Source organism: Manis pentadactyla, chromosome 6 (genome assembly GCF_030020395.1).
Source record: "Manis pentadactyla isolate mManPen7 chromosome 6, mManPen7.hap1, whole genome shotgun sequence".
NCBI classification, from domain to species: domain Eukaryota; kingdom Metazoa; phylum Chordata; class Mammalia; order Pholidota; family Manidae; genus Manis; species Manis pentadactyla.
The window spans coordinates 10724084-10743971 of NC_080024.1; the positions used below are offsets into that span (position 1 = coordinate 10724084).

The 19888-nt window shown below is 38.7% G+C and overlaps 2 protein-coding genes across 17 annotated transcripts in view; one reads left to right on the plus strand and one right to left on the minus strand.

Annotated features, from left to right (window-relative positions):
• Positions 1 to 1640: 1640 nt before the first annotated feature.
• On the plus strand, positions 1641 to 13543 carry TM4SF20 (transmembrane 4 L six family member 20). The gene is made up of 4 exons (XM_036913418.1): positions 1641 to 1853; positions 7515 to 7580; positions 10826 to 10977; positions 12626 to 13543. Exons 1-4 carry the CDS (start codon positions 1671 to 1673, stop codon positions 12912 to 12914), a joined length of 690 nt encoding a protein of 229 aa, XP_036769313.1. The 5' UTR covers positions 1641 to 1670; the 3' UTR covers positions 12915 to 13543.
• A 3574-nt stretch (positions 13544 to 17117) lies between these two features.
• The window catches only part of MFF (mitochondrial fission factor), a 28761-nt gene continuing 25990 nt past the window's right edge, over positions 17118 to 19888 (minus strand). For all 16 annotated transcript variants that reach the window (XM_036913362.2, XM_036913413.2, XM_036913408.2 and 13 more), the window contains 2 exons: positions 19186 to 19270; positions 17118 to 17957 (listed from right to left, as the gene is read on the minus strand). In XM_036913362.2, coding sequence (XP_036769257.1) covers positions 17826 to 17957; positions 19186 to 19270 — 217 coding nt within the window. In that variant the 3' untranslated portion in view covers positions 17118 to 17825. The remainder of the gene's footprint in view (positions 17958 to 19185; positions 19271 to 19888) is intronic.

Genomic DNA, 19888 nt, shown 5'->3' on the forward strand with positions numbered 1-19888 from the left:
AAAGAACAATATATAGGAAATACAAAAAAATTTACAGTATTTTTCACATTTTTAAAAGTTTTCTTCAGTGGTCCCTATAAAATTAAGACAAATTCAAATTATAATTAATGAACATCCACATTTTAAATATGGATCCACAATTTAAATATTTTAAATCCACATATTTAAATAAGGCTGAAATATTTATTTTTTGAAAAAAATGTAATTACAGTTCAGCAAATATGAGTGTAACATATTCACAGGTCTAGCATTTAATATCCATTTATTGCCAATGTGAAATATCAATGGCCTGTTTCATGAGCACGATGTCTACACCTATCTGAACGCAAATCTGAGGCAAATATGAATTGTTTAGTATTGCAAACATCACTCAGCTATCTCACACAACTATTTTAAATACACACTAACATGTGCATTCCTCCCGAACAACAAATTACAACCCAAGGAGAGAGCGGATGCTTGCCGCCCCTTCCTGGAAATGATACTTAATTATGCAATTTTGTATTCATGCAGAGAAGAAAGGATTTGACAAGTCAATCTGTCTTTTCTCTTGCCTAAGTCTTTCTACCACACAAACCCTCCTCCACGCTTTGAAGCAATCAGCCCACTAACTTCCATGACAGAGCCAGCCAGCTCCTGCCGCAGGCACACAGGACAAGCGCTGTGAACCCCACCTCCCTGGGGCCCGAGTGGGGCCACTCACCTCACACAGCGGATGCGCAGGCTTACAGGCTGAGCTCCGGGTCCTGAACGGCAGGCAGGATCTTCCTTCTTAAAAGATTTGTTTTGTATGCTTGTGGTACAGGGCCCCTAACATGCACAGCCCAGAGATCCTCTTGCTCACATTAAAGGTGCCCCTGGGTGCATGGAAAAGCCTGTGATTAGTGATGAATCACCCTACCCCCCCTGTGCCCTGCCGGTGGAGACCTCCTCTGTGGAGGAGGACCTGTCCCTGCGACTTGTCCCCAAACCAGGGCCCAGCAGGTGGCCCTGAACTGACCTGTTTGTGTGTATGCCCCCACTCAGCTGCAGTCTCCCTGAGTGGCAAGGTGTTTGGGGAGGACAGGGGTACGGTTAGAGTTAGGGTCCGGGTTTAATGTGAGGGTGAGGGCGAGATTGAGGTCTAGGGTTACGGTGCAATGGAAGACCAGTTTACATTCCCACCCACAGTCTCATGATGTGACTCTAACATTTTGACCAATCAAGAATATTTGCAGCAGAGAAAATGTTTTTCTCCCAATCGCATATATGTAGGTGGTAATGATATCAATACAACAATACAACAGGAAAAAACAGTTTATGTTAACTGCTTGCTTATACTTTCAACAAGGCATACTAATATATTAGAAAAGCTTATCTTAAACTTGTCCTTTTTTGACGTCATCTGCCTATTTTCATGCATAAATTTATCTGAGAGAAACTATATATTTTTTCCTCCTTTATTTCCCCACCCCTTCATAATATAAAAGGATACTTACTTCCCGCAATAGTGACGTCCTGCCCTTATTATTCCTCATAATAATGGCCTGCCCTATTGGACTCTGGACTACTTCCTGAAATTCATTTTTCATATGTGCTAAACTTTAACTAGAAGGCTCAGGATAAAAGGCAAGACAGTGCCACACAAGTAGCCACTCTGACAGGGTTTCTAATTGAACGGGGGGGTAACCATGACCTGCTGTGAAGGATGGACATCCTGCAATGGATTCAGCCTGCTGGCTCTACTTCTGTCGGGCATAGTTCTCAATGCAATACCTCTGGTTGTCAACTCAATTGATGGAGATGAGTATTTCCAAAACCCCATCTCTTGTTTTCAGTGGTGGTTCCCAGGAATTATAGGAGCAGGTTTGATGGTGAGTAACATTTATGTGACTTGATTTGGAGAAAGGCCTGCCCGTTTTACCAAACTTCTAAAGACCATCTTTTAGCCTCACAGTGAGCTATGTCTTAGCAGGATACAGTGGGAGGCAGTGGTATGGTATTAATTTATGCTGGCACCAGTGAAGAATGACAATTTAAATGAACTGTGGTACAGGCTAGGGGCAGAAATGATGAACCGATAAAATTGGCTCAGTTATTACCTTTCATATTTCTTCACATGTAAGGCTACTCTTCTAAGCTTTACAGTTAGTCTGAGAGGTTTCTGGAACTCATTTTCTTGAATATCCTTCGCCAATGCCAGTCTCCAAGTATTCATGGAGAATGCAGCAGGAGTTGGAAGAGCTCAGTAGGGATGGGAAGCAACATTCCATGCACGATGGGTATCCTGAATTGTGGGGCAGAATCATGGCATCACCTGAACTGAAGTTGGTCAGCCTAAGAGATATGGGACTTGAAACCCTGATTCTGATCTCAGGAACTTTTTGACTCAGATCTTACAGACAACCCAGAATATGATGGCACTTGTTTATGTTAAGTTTGATAATTATTAACAAGTCTGTCTTTGTTGAAGTCTGCTGCAGTGTAATACAGAACTCCCCAATGAACCTGATCATAAATCATCTGAGGCATTTTTAATAGGCACAGATTTACAGACCTTTTCCTGGGAATTCTGATGCAGCAGCCTGGGCAGGACCTACTTGTGTAGAGGGATAAATACTGTTTTTGGACCTGGCAGAATCTCAACTCTAGTTCTAATATATTACCCCTGGAAAATCATTTATTCTGTTATTTTTGTTTACTTGTTCATGAAGTGGAGCTACAGATACTAAAGTTTGAAAATTCAGCTTGCAAGAGGTTTGTTTTTGTTTGCTATACCACTTGGGTGCTTCCAAAGTGGGTTAGGTTAATGCCAGAGAAGCGAGCCTTTTTGTGTATGTGTGTGTGTGTGTGTGTGTGTGTGTGTGTATTTCAACAATGATGAGTTACTACTGATGGTCTTACTCCGGACTTATATATGAAAACACTCTTGGGTCATTATATATATTAAACTTCAGATAAAAATTTGTTCTTTAGCTGGTATACTGGACTTGAGACCCTCTGGCATCAAAACGCCATTCTAGGAAGGATTCCCCAAATGTGGATGGTTTCCTTTCCTTTAACTTCATGAGCAATCTATTCATCCTGCATTAGCTAGAAAGAGCTACTTTTTGTTTGTTTGTTTTTCACCCATTTCTTTTGTTGTTGTGATCTATTTTTTTTAAGCTGACGTATAGTTGCTATACAACATTATATTGGTTTCAAGTACACAACATAGTGATTCAACAGTTATATACATCATTAGATCATCACCCCAACTAGTGTAGTTAATATCCATCACTATAGAAAGATGTTACAGAATTACTGACTATATTCTCTATGCTGTATTTCCATCCCCATGACTAATTTACATTATGATTCAGATTTTGTGCCTCTTTGTCCCCTTCACCTATTTTACCCACCCACCCCAAACACTCCCCCAGAAAGAGCTACCTGCAGGAAAAGCTTTTGGAAGGTTTTGGGCTATTTTATAAACCACCACGAAGTCCTCTTCTAGCCTTAGAGAAAGCACCGTGCTCAACAGAGTGATGCAACTGCAAAGTCGTGTGTGTTTTCTGCCTTTCTAGAGGCTTCTCTCTACTTGAATAGCATGAGATTCCTTGCATCTGCTTAGACCAGAAGTCAGGAGCAACTGGCCAAATCTAATCAATGATAGTAATTTCCATGAAGTTCTTAAAAGTTCCTAAGTCAAAACAATCCTTTTAGAATAGCTCGTGGCGCTTTAGATATGAAGTGGCTCTACCACAAACTCCAACACAATTAAAAAAAATTCTTGCTAGGAGTAATGAACAGTACCTGGGCTAGTGATGATAATACCTGCATTCCATATATGCCTCTTTTGGTAGAGGAGGGGGATAAGACACAGAGAAAGACGTAGAGATATTAGCACTATCTCAATTAATCTCTATAATAATCTGGCTGACCAGATATCATTTGTATTTTAACAGACCAGAAAACAGAAGGTTAGGGATGTTAACAAATCATACTGCAGGTATGAAACCCAGCTCTAGATTTATCTGACTCCAAAGCTCTGTTTTCCACCAATATTAGCACCATACTCCTCAACATCTGTCTCAGGCTGACAAAGATATAATCCACAACTTATTCCATAAACTTAAGTGACCAGGTGACTGAAACACAGAAAGGTGATATAAATCTTGGGAACACTAAATTTACTTTATCATCTTTGATAAATATTAACGAAATGTCAGAATCACACCAGGCTACCTCTATTACTCAGTATTGTAGAATGTAATCAAAGAATCAAAGAACTCTTAGAAAATTTCAATAGGCACTTCATAGATTGAGCCTCAAACTAAGCTCATAAACAAATCAGGTGGATGACAGAGGGGCTCAGAGTACAGGTGTATTTTCATGATCCTCAACTATGCATGGAAAATGGAAGAATATCTTTTTCAAAGGGAATGGTGTCCTTTTCAACATCTGCAAAATACCAACTAGTTCAAAATACTGAACTCACAATATACTTGTAAATATATGGAAAGGTTAATAAAGAAGAAAAGACTGCCCATGATAAACCCTTCTGTCTTGGTTCTTGAAATCTTTCTAAAATTACTGTAGCATTTTAAATTAGTATTGCTTCTAAAACAGAGTATTCTGGAAGAAGTAGTTATAATAAACACTATGGAATTCATTATTGATTACTTCATAAGATAGATTCATTTATGGTTTTATGATTTGGCCAACAGAGAGGTAAAACTTTTCATCTGTTGAAACTGTGACTAAGAGTAAAAATGTTATGTAATTATTAATTATCTTCAACTATTATCTGCTAAATGGAGAAATCAATACATGTTATTTCTTCAAGTACTAAAAAAAGACTTGAAAGTTTCCTCTAAAAAATATAAAGGTCATTTTATTTTATATTAGACTAACTGTAAGCCTGACCTTAATCATGCTTAGTCATTGAGTCCACTTATTACATCACGCAAATTCATTAATTGTTAAAGTCTTAGCAGAGGACACATTGTCAAATGTTAAACAAATGAGAAGATACTATGTATAACAAGAATTTTCAAAATACAGTGTTTATATTTACGATGGGTTATAGCTTTGCATTTACTCTCATGTCCAAGTACTTAGAGGAATCTCCAAATTTTGAATTCTATCAGAGTCTTAATGGATAAAAGTTCTTTTGTACTTCATGTGTAAAATCATGGATTTACATTAAAAGCTGGATAAATGTATGGGTTTCTGTACTACTACTCTTCTTGATAAAACCAAAAGACTATCAAACTTCTAATTTCACAAAAACTCATTCAAATGTGCTTAGGAATTGAAGAGAAAAAACATTCTCATGATTACACATTTGCAAAAAATTGTAAGATTTATAATCCAGTCACATACAGTCAATGCATATTTTACAGTCCATCCTATAAAGAGCACCATCAGTTTTCAAAGCTCTGAATGGGCAAAATGGTTGAAATACAGTAAGTTAATCAAGTTATCCATAATGATGTAACGAAGATGTGTTGACATGCCATGAAGTCAGCTGGGTGGGATTCCTACACTATAAGCTATTGTTACTTTATAAAACCCCTTTGCAAGGAAAAGAATCATGAGAGTAAATATTCAGCATCTCTGAAATAAATTAACCCTCAAGCAAGTTAGCTGGATTTAATTTACACCAATAAAGAAAATGTAATGATTTATACATTTAAGTTGTAATTCAATGTTGCTCCAACTTTAACAGAGTCATTAATTTCCTCAATCAGAAGTTGGCTTTTTTTTTTTTTCTGTAAAGAGAAGATAGCATCTATTGTAGGCTTTGTGAGCCAGAAAGTCTCTCTCACATCTGTTCAACTCTGTGTTTGGTGGGTGTGAAAGCAGACATAGACAATATGGAAGCGAATGGGCATGGCTGTGTTCTAATAAAATCTTATTTATAAAAAAGAGGTGGCAGGCCATAGTAGGCCAACTCCTGTTCTGATTTACTCCTTAAGCTCAAAAGGCAGAAAACATAAAAAAAATAAGCTAAGTCTATGATACCTACTTGGGGACTAAAACTTATTTTACCTTTTCTTTTGGGCTCTCAGCTGCCCCAGACTGGCTGGGCTGTTAGATATATATGTGACTTCTGAATTATAAGGGTGTTCAAGGCATTATGTAAGCAAAGTTTGATAATAATACAAAGTGCTTTCCATAAGTGATGTCGAGTCAGCACACGGTAAGAGCGGGGTGAAGTTCATCAGGAAAGATGCCTTCTAAGTCCTGAGACCTGTTCTGAAAGAAGATAGGTAGCCGTGGTCTTGGAAAAAAGGACCAGGGAAGCAACAGTTAGAAGGACAATGAGACGAGTAAGGGTGGTGGTGGTGGTGGTGGAGGGGGAGATGAGAATGAAGAAACCCAGTGTAGGAACAAAGGAGAATTACAAGACTGGGCTAGTGAAGAATCAAGTGGTTAATTCTGACCCCAAGTGTCTAGCTTTGAATCCCAACTCTTCCACTTTCTTGTGCACGTTTTCTCATTAGCAAAATGGGGATAATAATAGCGCCCATACCTCACAGGACAGTTATGAGGCTGGAATGAACTGAACCATGTATAGCACCTATTAGAGTGCCTGGCATCTGTCAGAACACAATAAAATGTTAGGAAATGAGCAAAAGGAAAGAGAGAAGTATTCAAGGCAGCAGCTATGCTGAGATGGCAGAAAAACCTATAGCTAAAATTTCTTAAGTGGGAGGAAGTAATGTACATTTTGCTCTTCCCGGATACAAAACTTCTTCCAGTAAGAATTTCTAGTCATAGCTGCTGACTAGGTCTTACTAAAAATTTAAACCTAATTCCTAAGACTGTGGTGTCATTTCTTACAGCTTTCCTCAGCAATATGTATTTCCCTTGACATAGAATGCAATAGATACACGATTTCTGAACATAATGTGAAATGAGTTTATTATATACACATCATGGATACAGGAGCAGAAAGGAGGATGTGGAACCAAAAATAATGCTCAGATCGTAGGCTTGGGAACTAGCGAGACGGCCGTGACCCTGGGTGGGAGAGGGAAAGTAGGGAAGTGGGAGAGGGGTGGTGACAGAATTCTTAGTTTCCAACTGCTGGGCAAACAAAACCACCAACTTCCTTTCTGGACACTTGCTGGATGATTTAAATAGAATTTTTGGGAAATTGGATAAGTGGCTGTAGATTATAGTAACTTAAAAAAAGTGAATTTTGGATGATGCAACCAATTATTTCAGAAACTTTCCTTTCAAAATAATGAATAACTCATCCTAATCTATTTAAAATCAAGTCCAACAATGACTCTGAAAGTAAGAATGTAGACGGAAGAGTTTGAAACTGCTACCCTGAAATCCCTCATCCCCTCCCCTCTTTAATCTTTATGGTTCAAACAGCGATTACAAGGTTCACAAGATCAAGGATGTTGCCAATCTCCCTTCTGTCCTCTTGAGCCTTGATTTCCCACAACTGGTGGTAAATCGAAGGTAGAGATTATTACTTCTTTTATCTGATGAGAAGTAATAATACTCCTCTTTCCTGTTGATGTCATTTCCAGGCTATTCCAGCAACGACAATGTCCTTGGCAGCAAGAAAAAGAGCATGTTGTAACAGCAAAACCGGAGTGAGTATGTCCCGTGGGTCTGGGAGCAGAAGTGCAGAGACAGTTCCTGACAGGGAAGCAGAGCCTCCCTGAGTCATCAGTTATCTACTCAATCACTGCGTGGTTCTGGCGGCAGACCACACTCTTAGAAACATGCTGTTTGGAATGATTATTTGGTAATATGGAAAGTGTGCTGTTTTTTTCCCCCCCATAAACATACAGCTTTGGAGTCAGCCTTGAGATCTCTCCTCAACGTTCAGTTTCACCAATCGAAAGGTTTTCAAAGGAGATTTATAAATCATGCTTCGAGCTGTTATCAATTTCATAATAGTCAAGTGCTTGTTCTACCTTGTGGTGTATATGTGGTACTTAGGGAAAATGTATCCTCAGTTCTCTCACGCATACGAAAGATGGGTTTGCTAGAATCAGAATGGGAATTGCCTTCGTCCAATTACGAGTTACTTTTTTCAAAATTCAGTATGTGCCTATGTGTAAAACTGTTAAAATTGTACAAATAAGGGAAATTTATTAACTTCCTGCCACTATGCTCAGAACACTTTCAACTATGCTATCTTAAATTCTCTCAAAAACCCCTAAGTGGGAAATACTATAATCTGTTTTATTGATTGAGAAATTGATCCTCAGAGAAAGCAAATAACTTGCCAGTGTAGCACAGCTAGTAGGTGGATTTTTATCTAAATCCTTCAGACTCCAAAATTCAAAATCTTTACACTATTTAGGCCATGAATAGTGCTATTAGGAACACTGAGGGCTCTCAGAACTCTGTGGGAAAGGGATAGACCACTAAACAAGCAGTCACAGTAAATATTCCTGGCTGAGCTTGAGGTTTTAAAGCAATGTTTCTTAGCCTGATGGGACTATTAGAATCACCTGAGAAGATTTAAAAAAAAAGCCCACGAGCCTAGTTGCCCCCAGAAATTCGCAACGGTATTTTTTAAAAGCACCCTAAGTGGTGTGCTCCCAGGTGTGAGAACTACTATTTAAAAGGTACATATTTATATCCATAACAGCAAATTTGCATCTTTTAAAATTACCTTTTTCTGACATTGATATTTATCTAGGATTATGACTCCTTTGCTATTATTTATAGCCTACCTTTGTTTCTGATACATTGTAGCTGCTTAATAAATATATGAGTTTTCAGTTTCCCCTCTGTCCCTTTTCTTTTTGCACTATAATTTGGAGTTTGACTACCTCTGTATTGTATTCATTGTAGCCAGTCTTGAGAAAGACATCCTGAGATATTTCTGAATCCCCGAACTCAAAAATGTCATGGATTTTTCTATGGCTTTTTCTCTCAACTTGTATTTCCACTAAGAGTTTTATTTCTGCACATTTCCTTTCCTGATAAATTAGCCATCTTTTCAACAATCATTTAAGTTTTCTCTCTCCTTTGAGGAAGCAGCAATTGAGAATAACTAACCACTTTTTCATGCAGCTATTGGGCTCCCCCATACTTACCCTGAAAATACTTGGAGTTCAGGCTTCAGCAACATTATGGTTATTATATGCTGAGGGGTTGCAGGGGCTCCTGGGGTGCTGGGGGTGGGGGGAATTGGGGGAAAGGTAGGACGCGGCAGGGGGACTGGGTGGGCAGTGCACAGTCCTGCTCATGCTCTGTTTCTAAGAGGAGCTGGCTGTATTTATTGAAATCACTGGTTTCTACCGAGTAGATGCAATGAAGAGTCCCCAGCCACTTTTCTCACTTGGTAGCAGCCAGGTTAAGTCATTCCTTGTACCTTCCAAGTCTAGATAAGACCAGAGTCAAAAAAGTGACAATGTCTCCACCTTGGGTGGGGGTCGCCCTTTCTAACTGTCCCGCTAACCCCTACTTTACCTGTCCCTTGTTTTCCTTCCCTCTGTCCGATTCTTGATTTTGTTTCTGAATAATTTGGCTTTGCTGAGTCATTTAAATGAACCCCCTTTTTCTAAGAGTACTTCAGATCCCTGGAATCACTTTTAAAGCCAGGCTCCTTAGTGGTGAGGAGACAGGAACAGTAGATGATCAACATTATCAACTTGGTGGCACTTCTGGTGAGCAGACTTAACTTGCACAGGTAACAGCAGTGTGGAAGACTTGAATTCGACTCCAAATCCACCATTCTGTGCTTTCAGCTGGAAGAATTCTGCTGTAGTGATTAAAACCTGAGCAGCAGCATTTACCAGCAGTGAGATCCTGACAAGTGTGTCAGCCTTCCTGTATTGCAGTTTCCTCATCCATAAGATGGGAATAATAGTATCGATCTCTTTCAGCTACTGAAAGGATCAGGAGAGATAATGTATGCAAAGCCCAATGCCCCTTGACACACACTATCATAGGTAGACACGTACCCTGCCCTTCCTTAAAGGCAGGTCTCAAGAACACAACACACAAACGAGAAAAGGAGAAGCACCCCTTCCCTTAATTCCTGCAGATTTAAGTCATAATTATTACTAACACCCTCGCCAAAATAACACGGAGCTTCTTTCTGGAAAACATACACATACGCCAACTTTCATTTGGGCCACATTTCCTATTGCCAAATTCCACATTTTTCTGCTTTCTGTGGCTCTGATTTATGTAGTGAAAGACAAGGTGCTTACACTCTTTCTCTCTAACAGTGGCTCTCAATCGGGGGCAATTTTGCAAGTTTGGAGACAGTTTTTGTTGTCACAACTGGTGGGGAGGGAGGGTCCTACTGGCAGCTAGTGGGGAGAGACTACGGACACTGCTGAACATCCCATAGAGCACAGGACAGGCCCCCAAGCAAAATGCCCAAATGTAAGTAGTTGAGAAACCCTGTTCTAACACTGTGCTGTTGACTGGCTGCTGCAGAATGCTGACCACTGGCCACTTACAGTGTCAAGGCCAAATCCAGATGAAGGATTTGAGAGTTTAGGAACCAGACATCAAAATGTGGTGGTTAACATCTAGTCAAGGGTCTATGATGTCAGAAGTACACAGAACACGAGGGAACCAGAACTCAGTGGTCAGTTGAAATGGACAAAGCCCAGGTATATAAAAGTTCAGATTTCTCAGAGAGACTGGCAAGCCCAACAGACTTTTAGTGACACTAGTCAAATGGCATTTTGCCCTCTGCCTTCTTTTATAACTGATATCTAGTCAACCTGTGATCGTAAGTTCTAGGACTACAGGGTGACTGCCCAATGGAGGCAGTCGATTAAAAAGACAGTATGTGCTCTGGAAACTTGAAACAGACCAAGAACATATAATAAAGTGCAAATGTGTCTGCTTTATTTTTCAGATGTTCCTTTCATCAGTTCTGAATGTAATCACAGTCATTGGTGCAGTATATTGCATGTTGGTATCTATCCAGGCTCTCTCGGAAGGTCCTCTCATTTGTAACTCTCAAGGCAACAGTACTTACAGTTGTGAATTTTCATTAAAAAACTTAAGGTGAGTAACCTGATTTTCAGTAACAGTCTTCCAGTCTTACACAGCTGCAGCTATACATCAGAACAGTGTGGTGTTGATACAGTGCCATAGTTTTCTTCAAGGAAACTACTGAGACAGATTCTTAGGGATTCAGCACTTTAATCCTAATTAACACAATCGCATACAAATGATGATTTCACTACATCCAGAATGCGTTGGGCACAGTCTTGTCTAAAAGAAGTAGCTGACTTAGACGGCTTATTCTTGTATTTTAAAACTCAATGGCTGCATGTGTATGTGTATAACAAAATTTCTGGAAATATACAGCAGAAACTTAGCTTTCACCCTTGGAGAGTAGTTAATGGACGAGGCTGTGGGAGAATGAAAGGCACACTGACCTTTTACACTTATGTACTGGTTAAATTTGTAAGCCCTAAGCATATTTTACCTTTATAATTTAAAACATTGAGTAAAAATGTGATAAAATCGAGATTCTTACTGTAAGCCCTAAAAGAAACAAATCAGCCAATGGATTCATGCAGCATACTATAAATTTCCTGTAGGCATGGGAATGAATCAAAAGTTTAAGTCATGCAGTGACATATCGTAGTGAAGGGTTTTATGTAAATGGTTCATTTCAGTCTTGTAAGAAGGTTCTGCACCTGCAAGTAGGCACAATTTATAAAACTGGAAAAAAAAGAACAATCTAACTTATTAGTTACCTATATGTTGCTCAGTTGTGGAAAATAATCAGAATCCACTTTTGTAGTTACATGAAAAAAGTGTTTTTCCATTTTCCCTTATCTTGCTGCTTTAAAAAAGAAAAAAAAAATCTCTTAAAATTTGCACAAGACAGTCGTTAATCAAAATCCAAAGGAATTCCCTTTACTAATAGATCTGAAGCATAACATTAGAGATTTCAACCACAGATGCTATACACATTCAGTCCTTAGCAGATGACCACTCACCATGTACCAGGCAGCTAGCTAAGCTTTGGAGGGAACAGCATTCAAGGCCGTCCCACTCCAGCTGGGGAGACAGATGGTAACAGAGTAAGCAAGAGTGAGCCTACATTTGCCGAAAACAGACTCATAACCAGAAATGCAAATTCCTTTAAGAACAGTCTGACTGTAATAAACCAAAGAAATCATCTTGGGATAGATGTTAGAGCTTAAAGTTTCTCACTTTCCATACCTTGTTACAAGAGCCACAAACCACTTTAATCAGACATATCTAATGTGTCTTGCGGGTAAAAATTGGACATCTGGTTTAAAAGCAGATGCAACATCAGAGTTTTACACTAAGAATTGAGTTTCTTGAAAGGGGGGCTTCTTTATTTACAGATCTTTAGCAAGAGCGCCTCCATAAGTAGATTGAACCACATGAAATTGTTGATAACCATTTCTGACAAAATTTCCTATGGTTCAAGCTAAGAGTAGGTCTGATAGAAGTGCTGGCTGAGTGATGTGATACATAATGAATAAACGTTTTACAGCTATTAGAGTACATGGACTAACATCATGAAACCCTGATTTTAGCTATAATTTTTGGCACATTACTTCAGAAGTACTTTGTTTTACCATACTTGTCTTTTTGTGTGCACAATGCTGCACTCTTGATGGTCAGTGATATTCCTGGATATCTTACTTTTATTTCTTTCACTTTTCAGTGACATTCATCCAGAATCCTTCAATCTGCAGTGGTTCTTCAATGACTCTTGTATGTCTCCTACTGATTACAATAATCCCACCATCAATGACACCATGGCCAGTGACGGGAGAAAATCTAAATTACACTTCAGTTCTGAAGAAAACAAATATAGGACCATCCATTTCTCAGTGTTTTTAGGTTTACTGCTTGTGGGAATTCTTGAACTCCTGTTTGGGCTCAGTCAGATAGCCATTGGTTTTCTTGGCTGTCTGTGTGGAGTCTCTAAGCGAAGAAGTCGAATTGTGTAGCATAATGGTAATAAAATAGAAATATGAGCAGTTGAATCATTTGAGAAGTACATTTTAAGACACTCTTAGAAGCTAAAAGCTCAGTAAGGGAACATTATCTCGAAAACTCTATGAGTCACTTTAGTACAAAAGGTTGTTTTTAAAGTTACCTTTGAGGTGATTAAAAAAAACTCAACCTTTCATATATAAAGTGTGTTGGTAAAGGTGTAAGTAACACTTTCACATGGAAAGGAAAATCATCAGCGGTTGACTTTGGGGAGAGGTGGAGAGAAGCTTTCAATTTGTTTTGTATCTTTCTGCACTTCCTGTACTATTTGAATGTTGAATGTTCTGGCTCTATATTTCTGTGTGTGCAGAAAGGGAGGGGGAAAAGGAAGAGAAAGAAGGGAAGGCAGGAGGGCAAAAAGGAACAAAAGTTACTCTGGAACTGAAAGTCTGGGACCTTTTTATTGTATTTGTTTATACTTAAAAAAAAAAAGAAAAGAATATATAACCTGAATGTAATCAAGTTTTTGGACCGAATTTCCAGTTTACAGGTAATCTGAGGGAAGAGGAGATACTCAAAAACTCCAAAAGGCGGGGACAGTAAGCAGACAGTAACCCCATTTTCAAGAACATGTGTAGGAAAAGGTGGGATGGGCTGAGGGAACTATTCTAGATGGAGAACAAAGAAACCCAATTCAACTAAATGTATCATGTGGCCCATGTTTCCCTGGTAACTGGGGAAACCAGCGCCAGGATTGGCTTAGGTGATATTTAGGAATTACTCTTAATATTTCTAGGCCTGATAATGTTTTTATGATTATACAGGAAAATGCCCTTATTTTTGAATTGTACGTGTTTGAGGGAAAACATCATGTTTTTTAAAATACTTCAACCAAGAAAATGAAGCAATGGAAAAAAGTTGTATTTAGTTGACAGGTATGGGGCAAGTCATTATCATACTCTTCTATTTTTCTACGTTTGCATTTTTCACAATCACTGAAAAAAATAAATACCTAGAAAAAAATCAGTCTTTCAAAAGCTGATTCTATATGTGCCTATCTTCAAAAGACAGGATAACAAAGCAGTGTACTTATCATACTGAAGTGCTATAAAACAGAACAACAAATCTATATTTTCTGGACGTGATCATTCCTGCTTATTTAAATTACTTAATTCTCACTGGGCTTAACATTCTAGAAATAATTTACAATACCTGTATTATAACTGCCCCCCTCCAAATTAGTAACATCAAGAACACAGAAATTTTTCTCTGAACCCATTTCCTATATAACGACCTTCTCTTTATGCTCTTATAAATAAATACCAATTTATCCTTAAGGTCTAGCTGAAATACCTACTTGAGAAAGCCTTCCCAGAGTGTATGATTCCAACTAAAATCGGTACCCAATCACTATTATCCTACCTGCTGTGTATGCCCATCTCTCTAAGAGAATTTAAGAGAACAGGGACCGTGTCCTCCTCATACATTTGTCAGCTCTTCCCTCCCTCTGGTGCTCAGCAGGCCTCTCCTCTGCCCTGCGACCCCCACTTATCTCTAGCGAAGTCCTCTTCACCTGTCAGCAAGAGAATATTTTCTGAGGCCTCCCCTAATGAAAAGCAGATTTCCCTTTACTCTCTTTCTCAGCATTCTTTCACTTACAGTACTCATCTCAATGGCAATAGCATTTTTTGTGCTTCTTCCTTAATTTCATTCTCCCCCACAAGATCCTAAGCTCCATGGGTACAGGGATGTGTTTTAGTCACTCCTGGCATACTCAGTACCAAGTTCAGTGTCTGATACAAAGTAGTTAAGAAATTATACATATTTTGTTGAATGAATTGATGAATCCTATCTTTAGTACTTAGCTTTTTGTGCCAAAGTAATAAGCATTGAAGACTCGAATACTTACTACATAGATGTAAAACTGTTAATAGCCATAAAATTAAAACACAAAATGAACATGACAGCTCCCTGTACTTGACTGAACAATGTAAGGGTCACTGATGGTGCACACAATCCTCTCAGCACCCCGGAAATGGGTGAAAGATGACCCCAGTTTTCTACAGGGTCACACAGAGATAAGCCTCCCATTTCGGAGAGCGAAAGAAAGGACAGTTGGCAGTAGCTGAAACAGCTGGTAAGTTATTTTCTTCACTATTTTAGTCTTGTGGAAACTGATGCCATGAATCAAATGCCTAAAGCCTTAAGGGCCTATTTGTGGTTAGGTATCTTTTGGGACGTGGCGATCTCAGCTCTGGTTCGTAAACTCACAAATGTTTATCTGCACACACACACAAAGGCTCCTAGTCATTACAACGCTCATTGTTTTTTTAAATCACTTCTATCCCCATGTTGAATCTCACAGTGGAATCTTGACTTATTTTCTTTGCCCTCTGTACTCACCCTCACCCTCACTCTCTCTTTATCCTATCCTTCAGCATATATGTCAAGTTCCTTCTTCTCAAAGAACTTGTTTGTATATCCTAATTCTTTAATAAGCCTACCCCCCTCCTTCTCCACTAATCTGTGAATCTCTTAAGGGCAGGGCTTGCAGCACACCTGCTGTAACCACTTGCTTACTGAGGTCAGTGCTATGCACACACGAGACTACTTACTAACATGATAATACATTGTAAGTAAAACAACAGCCATGGTAAATTAAACCTTTCCAAACTCGAGGCTCAGAAAAACAGTTCAGTTTCAATGTCAAATATAATTAAGCTGGAAAACAGACATTCACGCAGGAAAAGAAAGGAAAGCTCTCTTGCAAATACTTTCATAAAATTGTCCCTCAGAGTGTAAATAACCTACAAATGATTTAAAAAATTCCTACTGGGAATGCAGAAAGAAAACTTTAAGAGTTCTCAAAGTAGTGTAACAACCTACTGACCATACTTAATTGTATGACACTGGTGTGTTGGGTCGATCACTACATCACTGGCCTTACTATCCTTTTCTACCACTGTTCTCTGCACTTGGAAGCTTTTCTTCATTCTCTGCCTGTTGAAATGCGACACATGTATTTTAAGGTTCAGATCAAGTATCTCTGTTAAAACGTATTCCAGGCCACCCTGACTAGGATTGAGTTTGCCCCTCTCGACTCCAAAACCACTTTACAGTGATGAACAACTTCTAGGTGAGGAAGGCTGGCGCGACAGAGCTTGGCTTTGAAGTGAGAGAGATTCAAACTTTTCTGGTTTTTAGATCTGTGACAAGGTGAGGACAGATTTCTTTGTTGTCCCCCTTGGATGGCAAGTTGATGTCTCATTTACCCTCTCACTGGAATAGTCGTCATAACTAGTACCTGCCCAAGACATGGAATTATATCTCCTGATCCCTGCACAGTCATTAAGGGAGAAAGTTCTAGGCCTCCAGTGTTTGGCAAAAATCAATGGGCAGAAAATAGCTTTTGTGTTTGCTTATCTCCTGGAATTCCTGTTTTTATTTCATATTTGGCCTTTTTGGAATTCTTTTCATGTTTTCCCAGCAAAAGAGGCATTGATTTTATCCATTTTTACAATTTTGTGGTTTTAGTTGGATCACACTCACAGAAATTACCTTATGATATGTATATAAAGCCAGAATTAATTAATTAATTATATCATTAGGATATTATAAAAGTCAGAAGACTTCTACAGGTTAAAAAAAAAAATTCTCATCATACTCATGATAAACTCCAGGAAGGAAAGAGAAGAATACTTCCTCAATGTATTTTTTTGGAAGGATAGGGAAAAGCAAGAAAAGAAATATTCAATCTACCAATGTTTAAGGAATTTCCTTCAACTACCTTTCCCAAAACTTACTGCCTTGGTAGAAAGATACTGAGGATGTGTGGAGAATACTGCACATCTAATTAAAATTCTGTTTCTGAACCAAAAAAATAAAAGGGAAAAAAAGGTTGAGAACTAAAGGCTCCTAAGACTTGGTTTCATTGACACCATTTAATTCTCATAAGATTTATTTTCACTCAACACCATGGAAAAAGCACAAAGTATTTTCACCTGAACCATTTTATAGCCACTACAAATCAGAAAATTACCTGCACTGCAACCAGTGTCTACCACGACCAGGATGAAGATCTGAAAGGAAGCACGGGCGGCTCTGCGACCTGCCACTCATTAACTGCATCGCTTGCCCCTGAGACAGAAGGCTCAGGCCCATCTGAGTTGGTATGATACAGACACAGTGATGGAATAAAATCTTTCAGTAGACAAATACTGCTTTGGTTGATAGTTTATTAAATACACTGCATTTGTACCTTATTCTGTAGTTTTTTAAATCATTCACACATGGACTTAGTAAAAACATACTTAATAGAAAACTATCTGCAAAACTAAAATAAAAAAAAACACACATTTTACACACATAAACAGCTCAAAATGTTAGGAATTATTTCATGAAGGTGGAGTATGAAACATGAGGTGGCTTGATTTTATTAAATCTGACACCAGATCATGACTTCAGAAGTGTTAATGTTGAAATGCGGATGCAAAAATGTCTATTAACAAAACTGTTTAATAGTGTTTGAGAAATAGGACACAATAACATATTATTTTGCTTTTACAGATAATTTTCTAAATCCATTCTCTAGCGCACACTCTCATTCAGAGAATTAGTTGTGCAGACTGATGAGGCAAAAAATTAAATTCTTTAAAAAAACAAACTAGAGCCTATGTACAAAACATGCAAAAGGAGAATTTTAAGTAGGTGTTACTGCAGAACTGGTTAAAAGTGAATACAGCTGAATGACAGAATATACCTTTTCTTCTCCAAATACCAGTCCTGCCCCCCACCTTTCTGGAAGAAATACATTTTCAGGGCATGGACTATAAAATGATATACAATGCAAAGACAGAAACAAAAAAGTTTGCAAATTCTTTATATTTTCAGTGGTTGAGACAATATTTTGAGAGCTGAGGTTACCTCTAGCGGCGAAACCAGAGCCAGCTATTAAGCAGCCAGAATGCTACAGTAATTGAGTACATGACCATTTCTCTCTTAGCACGTTCTTTGTTCTCCTCTTCTAGAAGTTGTAGACGTCTATTTAGTTTGATTATCTAAGTGAAAAACAAACAACAGTAAAACAGAGCAGAAGCTTTAATGCATGGAGCAATCAGATTCTTATAAAGTAGTATAATTTATCAAGAAAATTATTACAAACATGTCATATTTCATTGGGAGCAAAATAAAACTCTATTTGGAAAAAAAATGTTACCCATGACTGCTTAAATTCACTTAGGTACTCTTCTCCCTTTCCCTTCTCCAAATATCTGAGTTAGAAAGGGTATATTTTCCTTCCTTGATTAGATAGAAGAAGAAACTGTTGCATATTGCTGTTCTGGTAAAAAACATGAAGTATGTATTGAGACAGGCTTAGCACAGCAGAAAGATGAGGGACTCCTGCCCCTTTCATGAGCTTCTGTCATTCAGCCTCAGTTGTTCCTCTTTAACCTGTTTTAACTGCCTTCTCATCCACCTCTCTGAGTTCCTGAGAGCCTCCTGCAGAAAAACCTCCTGTAGTGGGCCCTGTGATCTGCCACCAGACCCTTAAGGACTGAAGGGCTAATAATGCCCAGCTGCCAGGCTGGCTGACAGCGCCTCCTTGGCTGTTGATCCTTACTGTGAACAGCCCAGGGCTGAACGACTGCCTTGCCCAAGCTCATGCTCCTTTACTGGAGCAGCCTGCAACCAACTGGTTGGTGATGGGGTTCAAGGCCCAGGCCTCTTGTTCCGACTCTGAAGGGTCACCCCAGCCTGAGAGCTCCTTGTGGGGTGGGCAATATACAGCCTTTGTTTTGACTACACTGAAGCTCAACATTATCCTCTTGCCCAGTCCTGCTTCCTTTCCCTCCCCTTTGGGTGTTAATCTCAGATGCACCCCTCCATAGACTTTCTATATGCAAATCTTCACCCTAGAATCTGCCTTCCAGGGAATTCAACCTGTAACATCTATGTAAAAATCCTATGAACCCTTTGAAGCACCCATACAAGCAATTTACGGTCTGCTATCCTGGTTTGCTAAAATGTCAAAGTTCTTTGTTACTGGCCAGAATTACATCAAGCCATCTTGGCAATACTATTTCATGGTGGTCAAAACTTGTAAACAGTTTACAATATATCTTTAACCAAAATGGGAAAACCAATTATGGCTTAATACATACTTTGGTGATATCTCAATTCATGGGTTTCACAGGAGAGAAAAAAAATAATAAAATGTTAGGGACTATCATTTGAAAATATTATATGAACATAATTTAAGATGATCTCATTTGGTACATTAGATACCTGTCGTCTTAATGAAGCTGCATCTACAACAGTCATGTCATCTGAGGTTCCTTCAGTTGTTGTATCTATATTTGAAATGCCATGCCTAGCAGATAAAAAATAAAAATACAATTTAATATTAGAATAGAGCTACAAGTATCTGGCAAAAGTCATGCCATGTACTGTGTAATGCTCAAAGAACTGTTCAAAAGATTGTTTTTTAACAATATGAATTACTAAAATAGGTTTTGAATGGAACTGGTATTCAAAAGGAAAGAAGAGGAAAAAGCTTAAGAAAACTATTTACAATATTGGGAAAGTGTCCTGAAACTTTGAGAATGAGAAGAAGCCCTATATAAAGACATTAAATAAGGTGACACTTTTCAACTCAGAGGGACTGGCCCTGCTCAAAAGGATCATTAGCTGAAAAGCTAGGGGTGTTGCCACTCTGGGACATAACAATATACAATTCTTCATAAACTCATGTCCATATGTGGTTGCACAGGAGTCTGCCCAGAATCACTGGCAGGGAACACAAAGTAAAATAACTCAAGCTAAAAAAATCAGACAGTTTTTATTTCTCCTCCCCCTCTCACTGACCCTTCTCTTGCCATTTCTACTCTTCTTATTTCCAATTACTTACTCTCTACTTTATCTTCTGCAGAAGCAATCATAAGATCCCCTGAATACATCTTGTCACTACATTCAGATCCAGAATTGGCTC